Source organism: Echinops telfairi, unplaced genomic scaffold (genome assembly GCF_000313985.2).
Source record: "Echinops telfairi isolate 266 unplaced genomic scaffold, ASM31398v2 ScPeMD7_7469;HRSCAF=8507_0, whole genome shotgun sequence".
Taxonomy (NCBI): Eukaryota; Metazoa; Chordata; class Mammalia; order Afrosoricida; family Tenrecidae; genus Echinops; species Echinops telfairi.
Window position 1 is genome coordinate 32,233,370 of NW_022111372.1, and position 10,660 is coordinate 32,244,029.

Sequence of the window (10,660 nt, forward strand, 5' to 3'; positions counted from 1 at the left end):
TGTGAGAAGTAACTATTAACCCCTCCCTGTCTGGAGTAAAGAAGAGTAAAGAAAATCAAAGACGCAAGGAAACTGAGTTCAAAGGAGGAAAAGAGCACTCCAACTACAGTCTCCAGCACTTGGAGAGCTAGATGAGGCCCACTTACAACTGCTAGCCACTTTGATGGGGCCTGCAGAAGCGTCACGGACAGAATGACAGAACATTTCAAAATCATCGGATCATCCTGGGGGTCACCTTTCAGTTAGACAACAGACACGCCTATAAAATGACCAAAGACACTTTTGAAGAACATACTCCTCCGGAAAATTAATGATAGGAGACAAAAAGGGCAGCACTGGCTCCCAAACAAACTCCAGAAGGCAGGAAGGGACCTGAAAGAAAGGTGAATAGTCAAGGGGAACCCAGGGACTATGTGGGAAAAGTGCTGTTAAATGAAGGGAACTCAACTGTTATGAACAAAATGGGTATACATTGTTGAGTGGAAAGCTAATTTGACATGTTAATATTACATACCAAACCACGAATATCAGTGGAATAGTTTTGACCCTGATTTTATTTTATTTTTTTTAAATTTTTATTTATTTTTGTCTCCGTAGACACTGTCAAAAATTGCCAATGCCGACTATATTTCAAGTCGTCACGGCGGGGTATTGGGAAAAGTTTTCAATTAGCAATAATCGCGCCTCGGATAAACCTCACTGGCTATGATATTGCCACTGCGCAAAGCTTTGACCCCGATTTTAAATAACTTGCTGCCATAAATACATGAAGGTCAATGAACTGCTTCACATTGTAGTCCACTTCCATTGAGCTGACTCTGACAAATGGGACAGAGCTGAACTGCTCCACAGGGCTCCTGAAACAGGAGCAGCTAGGGAGTTTGAAACGCCAGTCTTGCAGTTAGAAGCCCGATGCTCAGTGCCATCAGATCTCCTTGACTTACATTTGGACAGTCTTAATATGAACTGTTTTAATTTTATACATTTATTAATTAGAACTTTGTGGCTAGCTTGGCCCAACCCAATGCACAAACATTGATATCGCATGCAAGTAAAATTTTGCTTAAGATCATCCAACAATGGTTGCAGCAGTATTGACAGGGAATGGCAGAAAGTCAGGCTGGATTCAGAAAATGATGTGGAACGAGGGCTATCATTGATGATATCAGATGGAGCTTGGCTCAAAGCAGAGGATACCAGAAAGATGCTTACTTGTGTTTCATTGACTATGCCAAGGCATTCGACTGTGGGGACTATAATAAACTGTGGATAATCTTGAGAAGAATGGGAATTTCAGAACACGTCATTGTGCTCATGCGGAATTTGTACATGCAAACAGAACAAGGGGATTCTGCATGGTTTAAAATCAGGAAAGATGTGCGTCAGGGATGTATTCTCTCATCATATTTGTTGAATCTGTATGCTGAGAAAATCACCAGAGAAGCTGGATTATATGAGGAAGAGTGGCATCAGGATTGGAGGAAGGCTTTTAATAATCTGCAATATGCAGATGATACAACCTTACTTAATGAAAGTGAGGAGGACTTGAAATACTTCCTGATGAAGATCAAGGATTCAGTGTGGATTACAAATGTAAGGAAGACCCAAATCCTCACAACTAGGCCAATAGGTAGCAAAATGATAAATAGAGAAAAGGTTGAAGTTTCGAGGATGTTGTCTTGCTTGGATCCATAATCAATGCTCATGGAAGCAGCCATCATGAGATCAAAAGTCGCATTGCATTGGGTCAATCTGCTGAACAAGACCTCTTTAGAATATTGAGGATCAAGGATGTTACTTTGAAGACTAATGTGCTCCTGACTCAAGCCATGCTGTTTTCAATCGCCTCATTTGCATGTGAAAGTTGGACATTGAATAAGGAAGACAGTAGAAGAATCAATGCATTTGAATTGTGGTGCTGGAGAAGAATATTAAACGTACCATGAACTGCTAAAAAGACAAACTGGTCTGTCTTGGAAGAAGTAAGGCCAGAGTGCTCCTTAGAGGCAAGGATGACAATACTTGGAAATACTTACATACTTTGGAAATATTGTCAGGAGAGCAGCCCCTGAAGAAAGACAGCATGTTTGTTAAAGTGAAAGGGCGGTGAGAGAGAAGAAGGCCCCTAATGAGATGGATTGACACAGGGGCTGCATCAATGGGCTTAGGAACCACTGTGAGGCTGGCCCAGGACCACACAATGTTTTCTTCTGTTGTGCACAGGGTCACTGTGAGTCGCAGCCAACCTGATGGCACCTAACAACAGCAGCAGCTTAGCTTGAAGGAATACCAATTATAGTGATACATTTTTATATTTAAAACAATTGTAACAGAAAAATGTCAAAATAAATGTAACAAATATAAATTTAAAATACTGATATTAAGTATATATTAGGAAAGTGTCACCCAGGGAATTTAGGTGTCCCCTTGGCTGAATAAGAGACTCCTTAAAAATGATTTCCATAAAACCAAGCTTGGTAATTGCTGTGTATTTCCGTTCTAAATTCAGAGTCTTTTGATCAGAATGTCCTCTTTCAAAGCTACACCCATGTTTTTCAGTTAAAATGTGACTCATTGCTGATAAAGTTCTTATGTGCATGAGATGTGTATGTCTTGGGTTGACCAACTTAGATTTACGAGTTATGGATTTCCACAGCACATTAAAGAGATGTAGTACAGCATTTTGCCCAAAGATGAACTACTCGTGAAAAAAAGCTGCAATTTCCAGGATTTACAACATTATCATGGACTAACAGCCAGTTGGTTTTTGGAATTAGAATCGCATTAAAACAAAACTTTGTCTAAAGTCAATTTACGCACGGAAAGTCTCACACCATACATTTGTAAGATTAAAGGCACATAAGAACCAGTATATCAAACCAGAATGTATTAGGATAATGATTATATTCAAATAATTATTTTTCTTTTGCCTTCCTGGGGTGAAGATGACTTAATAGGATTTACAACAGTTACTTTAGAATCTCCGAACGCGTTGCTGGCGGAGACCTGACTGGGCGGCAGCTGGTGCGTCTTTTCACTTCTCACAGGCTCCTCCGGCCTTTTCGCAGCAGGGCTTGTGTCGTCATCTTTCAAGACATTGCCTGATCCAAAGAGTTCTTCCATTAGGTTGGTTTTCTTGTCTCTAAAAGTTGTGCTTTTTGCTTTTGTTCTGCAAGACTTACCAAAAGAGGGCTCATACCCACTGGGTTCTAACTTCAGTTCTGTGTTACTGCGCTGTTTGCTTCTTGTGATGCTTATGTTGGCTGGTCCACTTGAAGTAGGAAGGCCCTGGTGCAAGTTTTCAATCGTTTCTGTGAATGAGTAATGCTTTCTTTGTCGGAAGGATGTTTTGGAGTTTGGGACCGCGTACTTACCAGGTATTTCATTCATGTCATTGGTTTCTAGACTCTCAGACTTTCCTGTTTCTGTGTCACCTTCTTGATACCTGTCCTCTTGGGGATGAATGACTGGGATAGTTTTTGATGGTAGCGCTTGCTCTTCAATAGTTAAGGTGGTTTGCTTGTCTTGATTTTCCTTTTTCTCTCTTGGCTTTTTGTCAATATTTTCTACAGGTGCCTGTACTTCTAGATGTACCTTTTCCAGAGATAAATCTATATTAGGAAAATAGACAATTTAGTGCTCTTTAAAATGAATGAATTTCCATTTTAAGTTGGGTTTTCTGCCATATTTATACCCATCACCTGCTCTGGGGGAGAAAGATAAGACTGTTTGTTCTCACAAAGATTTACATTAGAAAACCCTAAATAGGGTCACTCTGAGTTAGGATCCACTAGATGCCAGTGGAAATCAAAACAGAAATTGAAGACTATTTTCAAGTAGTTTTTCTTCTAAAATCATTATCGAGTCACAGGATGATGGACAGAGAACTATACTTCTCCCGGGTATCTTACCGAACTGTAACATGCTCAAACCCAGGAAATTGACTTTGGTACAACCTAAGTGTATCGTTCTGAGTGATAGATTCATGTAACCACCCCCACCATCAAGATCCTGCTGAACCATTCCAGCACCGCACAGACCTTCCTGGGGCCACTCCTTTCTGGTGGGTCGCACCATCTCCCACTATAATCTTGAGTTGCTTTCCAGCTACATCTATTCTTCATTGCTAGAGTTTGTTATGAAATTACAAGCTATTTAAAAGTTAATAATACATAAAACATACTACAAAAATCTGGTAAATATTCAGAGAGGAGTAGATTAATGGCCAAAAATTATTTTACTGGAAGAAAATTTAAAAATAAACGTACTGTGTATTCTACTGAAAAGTTGGGAAAGAGGATAAGGGATAAATTAGCATAAAATATATTAATTCATTACTTCATTAGGGAAGTAAAAAAAACCAGACTAACAGGAGCAGGAGGGAGGCAGCTCCAGTTAGACTAGCCCCCAATCTTCTACAGCTCCCTTTCTGCTCAGAGATAAAGCCCAAATTCTTACCCTGCCTATGAAGTCATCACTTATCTGGACTTCCCCTCTTCCCCACCTGTATCTTACTACAGTCCTTCCCCTTGTCAGCCACTCTGCCTCCTTCAGACCTGCAGTCTCCACAGCTCTGGGAGTGTAGCTGAACTGCACATATGAACTGGTAACTAGGAGGTCAGCACTTGAGCCAGTTGTCCCATGGGAGAAAGATGAGGCTGTCTATTCCCGGCACTGAGTGGTTTTTGTTTTGGGCATCCTCATGGTCCATGCCTTCCCTCCTGGAAAGTCTGTTAGAGCTAGCTTCTCAACCTCACTTCACCTACCCTCCTTGGCCTTTCATGTTCTTTTCCCTCTTCAGTTTTATTTCCTTTTTATAGCACTCATCATTGAACATATTTCATTTGTATTTATTGCCTGTCTATTGACACACCAGTATAGGGCTTTTGTTTTCCTTTGCGGGTGTACCCCCAATGCCTAGAACGGTGCCTGACATAAAACGTTTTGGCCAAATGAATGGATACATACTCTTTAGAAAATTAGAATGGCTAAAGGTGAATCAAAAACTTAAATAAAACAGTTAACAGGAGAAGTAACTGAAAGTATGATTGAAAGTATGATGAATTGCTTCCACTGAACTGCACCAGACTCAGTGGCTTTGCAGGTGAGTCGGTCAGACTTTTAGATTACAGTATTTAAACTTTTAAAAGACTTGTTTGACCCCACATCTAACATGTGACCTTTCCAGGGCTCCTACTGAAGGCCTGGTGTGTTTATCAAGAGTTCTCCACTCTGGTCCAACACAATGCAAGTGATTCACTGTCCTGGGGACTTCTGGTAATTATCAGGAGCAGATCTTTCCTCACAAGTTGTTTCTCTGGCTCTGTAGAGTTTCACCTTGACTTCTTATTAGTAAAAAACAAAACAAAATAAAATAAAACAAAAAAATGAAACAAAAACTCGCAGCCATCAAATTGATTCAGAATTATAGGGTTGCGCAGAACTACCCATTTTGGTTTCTGAGACTTTAAGTCATTACAGTAGTAGACAGCCTCACCTTTGTCCTTTAGAAAGACTGGTGGCTTGGAACCACTGGCACTGTAGTTAGGAAATCAATGGTTAACCCACTCGGCCACTAGTGGTGTAGTGTAGTAAGTTCTGTGTTTTGCTGCTAACAATACAGTTAGCAGTGGAGCCTTATAATATTGCAACTTGAAAACAAAGGACAATGCCTTCTGGAGGAAAACTTTTCCAAACTACAATTTTATGTATAGCCAACCATTATTCTACTAAAGGACAGAATAATGAAATTCATAGTCATGACACTATGTGCATTTACCTTACATGCTCGCAATCTCAAGAAGGCACCTCTAGGTTATGCTTTTAAATCATTTTTTTCTAAGAAAGACAGAAGATCCAGTAGACAAGTGGGATGAGAGGACATGGTGAAGAGAGATATGGAATGATGGCTGTTTCACAGAAGTGGAGGCCAGCCAGGCCAGAGGAGAAGACCTGAGATGCAAAGGGCTGGCATCCCCACTACCTCTGTGCTGTTGCCCATTTCATGCACCATGTGCAGGGTGGACCAGACGTTGGCTTGTCCTGACCCTGGACTGAGGAAGGCGCAGCACTCTGTGTGATACCTTGCAGCCTGCATTACCCGAGGACTCAGATTCCACTCATGGAAACTCTCCTTTCATCTCCCAAGAGCTTAGTGATCTTAAAAGCAGACAATTCTGAGCAGGCATTTCCTTCTGGTATCTTCTCTGGGACTTGACAGCACAGCTCTACCAGGTACCAGGACTCAGTTACTAACCCTCCAAGGGACCACTCACAACTCTGCTACTGCTTTCTTAAACAGAGCCTCTCTGTTTAACTTAGCTTATTTCTAGAGAGCATTTTCTTATCATGATAATGTTGCCCTTTATTCAGCTGGATTTTTGCTTGCTACTACTCTCTTTCTCTCTCACACACACACACACACACGCGCGCGCGCGCACGCGCTTAAAAAACTTCACGGAAAAATTCCGTTATCTTTTTATTTCATTTTTCCACAATATGAGTGTGTCAGCAACCTGTATGTATTGCTGCAATTGTTTTTTAATTATTTTCAGCAGAATTTTACTTGTATGCAATATTATGTTGTTTGATAATTTCCACATTCTGTTGCATCACTGTTCTGTAGAATTGATCTCTTCTAGTCTGTTGGCCAGGGAGCTTCTTATAAATTTCTTGGCATAGATGAGTGCTTCCAGCATTGCATTAGTTTGTTGGAATATTTCCTGGAGCCTCAGTTTTTGCTAATACCTTCAGTGCAGCTTGGACTTTTTCTTTCAGTGCCCTACATTCTTGATCATATATTGCCTCATGATATGTTTGAATGGTGTCCAATTATTTTTGTTACAGTGGCTCTATGTATTTCTTCCATCATCTGATACTTCCCCTATCATTCAATCTTTTGCCCATGGAATCCTTCAATATTTCAACTTGAAGCTTGACTTTGTTCTTCAGTTCTTTCAGCTTGAGATACGCTGAGTGTGGAGTGTGTCCCCCACCCTCCTGTTTTTTTGCTTTCTAATTGTAGGTCTTTGCACATTTTATTGTTTTGGTTTGTCATCTTGAACTGCCCTTTGCAGTTTTCTGTTTTGCTCTTTTACATCAATTCTTACATTTGCTGTCACCACTCTACACTCAAGAGCAAGTTTCAGAGTCTCTCCTGACATCCATTTGGAGCTTTTCTTTCTTTCCTGTCCTTTAAATTACTCTTTGTTTTCTTCATATATGAAGTTCTTGATATTATCCCATAACTAGTCCGTGGCCATTAGTGTTCAATGCCTCAAATCTGCCCTTGAGATGGTCTATTCAATTCAGTTGGGATAGACTCAAGATCATTATTTTGGCTCTCATGGAATTGTTTTAATTTTCTTCAGCTTCAAATTGAACGTGCATATAAGCAATTGTTGGTCTGTTCCAGGGTCAGCCTCTAGATTGGTTTTGACTGATGATATTAAAGCTTCTCCATCTTCTCTTCTTACAGATGTAGTCAGTTTTCTTCCTGTTTATTCCATCTAGTTAGGTCCGCATATACAGGAGCCATGGTGGTACCATGAGTTATGTGTTGGGCTGCTAATAGTGACGTTAGCAGTTCAAATTCACCAGCTGCTTTATGGGAGAAAGATAAGGCTTTCTACTCCCATAAATAGTTACAGTCTGAGAAAACACAGGGCAGTTCTACCTTGTCCTATAGAGTCACTATGGGTCCGAATTGACTTGATGGAAATGAGTTTGTTTTTAGGTCCACATGTGTCATCGTTTAGTTGTTGAAAGAAGGTGTTTGCAAAGAAGAAGTTGTTAGTCTTGCAAAATTTTATTATAGGATTTATAGCTTCCTTTCTATAACCAAGGCCAAGATTTCCAGCTACTGTGACTAAAGATTTACACTCTTGGAAATAAAATGGGGCAGTTCCACCTTCTTATGAGTTAGAATCTACTTGGTGGCAGAAGTGGTGGGATCCTTCCCCTTCGTGTCCAGGTTTCCCATTCTAATTGCTTGTAGCTATCCGTGTATCTTGATGGCATGTTTGATGAATTTCAGACTCAAGAAGCTGGTTGAGTTCTTCAATTTCTTATCAATGACTTTAGGGATTGGTGCATACATTTGAATAATAGTTGTATAAACTGGTCTTCCTGGGAGGTATATCACTATTATCACAGACAGGATTGTTCTTCAAAATAGAGCTTGAAATAAAAAAAATCAGAAAGTTATTTTGGATGATGTGTGTGACACCATTCCTCTTGAATTTGTCATTCCTGGCAGAGTAAATCATATACTTGTCTGATTCAAAATGGCTAATACTGATCCATTTTAGGTCACTAATATCTGGGATATTGTTTTTCATGTGTTCCATTTCATTTTTGATGACTTCCAATTTTCCTAGATTGATATTTCACACATTCCACAGTCTGATTATTGATGGATCCTTACAGCTGTCCTTTCTCATTTGAGTCATGCTCTGTCCCCCAGTGAAAGTCCTGAGTGCTTTGTTCTCTCTGTTATGAAGGCCAACTCTGCTTTGAGGAGGTAGCTCTCCCCCACTTGTATTTTTTTCCCCCACTTGTATTTTAAGAGCCAATATTTTAGACAATTAAAAAAAAAGCTTTATTAGCAATTCATCACGTCATACAATTCAATAATTCAATCACATCAAGAAGAGTTGTACAATTATTGCCACATTCAATTTGAGAATATTTTCTTCTTCCTTGAACTCATTGTTATTCATGTAGTTATTATTTTTCTAATATGTCAAAAATATACACAACAAACCATTGTCCGATTCCACAACTTCTGCACGTATAAGGCAGTGCCATTGAATATACTCTTTGTGTTGTACAACCATTATTGATATTATTTTGCAAGTGATTCCATCACTATTAACAGAAACTCAGTGCTCCATAAAAAAACTTTTCCTCTTTCACTCACGGTAACCGTTGGACAAGTTTGGTTTCTTTCTTTCTTTTTAAAGGTAGTTTTCTTGATAAAGTATTCACATATATACTTACATAGTTAAATTGCTTTCAAAAAGAGTTGGATATACATCATTACAATCAGTTCTAATGTTCCTTCCCCCCTCCCACATTCATTATTTGCTCCCCAACTCCCTCACCTCCCCTTCCCACCCCACCCTCCATATCTTTGAGAAACCACTGCATCAGTCATTGTTTCTATGCATCAACTCCTTCTGTGCTTCACAAAGTGGGGAACCAAACAGAAACAAAAAACAAAACCAAAACAAAATGGCAAGAAGAATATAATAATAATATAAAGATAAAAATACAACTGAAGAGTACAAAAGAAACGACCACCATCAATATTTCAAAAGCCAGAGAAATTTTCTGTCATGGAACAAATGAGAAATACTTGAGCCTAGAGCAAATTCAGCTTGGGTCAAGAGGGAGGTAGGTCAACCAACCAATTACCATATTATACGATGGTTCTATCCACCATCATCAAGTTTACAATGATCTTTGTCTGACAGTAAAGCTGTTCAAGTCCCTTGCCTGTGGCTACAGGGGATCTGCCAGAGGCTTAGTCTGACTAGGTAGTCTGCAGATGGGTTTTGGGCTCCCACTGTCCTCCATAGCCTTCTACAAATTGGGTGTTCACAATTTAAGCTCTGATACTTTTCCCTTTGTCATATGTGGATTTTGTAATTGTCATCTTTGGATGACATAGGTTGGTGTGCTTATTCAGTTGATGCTTCACTTAGATGGCTGCTTGTTTGAATACAAGCCTTTACTATTCTAATGGATAGCCAGGCACCATCTGCTTTCTGAATTCACCACACTTTGCTGTAGCACCCTTATCTTCAGTGCTCATTACATGAAGGCAAGTATGGAGCAGGGCCATGTTATAAGAACAAACTCTTCTTGGATAAGGGCTAGAGTCAAGTGGGATCCCCGAATCCATCTGCTTGTTCATGGGTTATGAATGACTCTGGTCTGTTTTGGTGGTCGTATTATGATAAAAACAAAAGTCCACAAGATCAACCACCACAAAACAAACAAACCAACAACAGAAAAACAAAAGACAATAAAAAAAAAAGATTTTCAATAGCTAATCCCTTGGAAGTGGGCAACCTAATCATTCTTTCTAATCCATTCTTAATCTGAAAGCCTTTCTAAAGCTTGTTCGCCATGGGTGACCCTGCTGGTAACGGAAATACCTACCGGTGGCTGGTGAGTGAAACTCATAATGTAGACAGCACAACACACTGACAGGGAGTGAGTTCCTGAATGTCCAGAGAACACTAATGTACCCATCTTTTTGCTTATTATGTGCATTTTATATGTTTTGAGATTTCCAATTAAGAAAATCTAAAGAGACTTAAACATTGTGAAAATTACCTTCATGCCTTTTCTTAGAATCTTGATTTTGTAGTTTACTGATATAGTGCAGAATTTCACTGTTTAATTCAGTTGATTTTTCCTTATGAGCAAGGCTTACGGTTGTCTTTTTACTCTATTGAAAAATCATCACAAACACATAATTTTTGTTTAGATAACTTAAAATTGTTTCATTCTATTGAATACAAATACTTTTAATACAGAACAAGTGACTGTTGCTTACTTTATTTTTTGTAAAAAATGGAATAAAACCTACTGCTGTTGAGTCGGCTCTGACTCCAAGCACCCAGTGGGACAGAGTAGTATGACCCCCCCC

The 10,660-nt window shown here is 39.5% G+C and overlaps 1 protein-coding gene and 1 non-coding gene across 3 annotated transcripts in view; both read right to left on the minus strand.

Annotated features, from left to right (window-relative positions):
- Positions 1–586: 586 nt before the first annotated feature.
- On the minus strand, positions 587–729 carry LOC115873573. Its single transcript, XR_004048473.1, has one exon. It is a non-coding gene; the product is annotated as a U4 spliceosomal RNA (small nuclear RNA).
- Positions 730–2,907: 2,178 nt separating this feature from the next.
- LCA5L (lebercilin LCA5 like) overlaps positions 2,908–10,660 on the minus strand; it is a 33,154-nt gene continuing 25,401 nt past the window's right edge. For both annotated transcript variants that reach the window (XM_004696921.1, XM_045284607.1), the window contains 2 exons: positions 10,345–10,459; positions 2,908–3,611 (listed from right to left, as the gene is read on the minus strand). In XM_004696921.1, coding sequence (XP_004696978.1) covers positions 2,908–3,611; positions 10,345–10,459 — 819 coding nt within the window. The remainder of the gene's footprint in view (positions 3,612–10,344; positions 10,460–10,660) is intronic.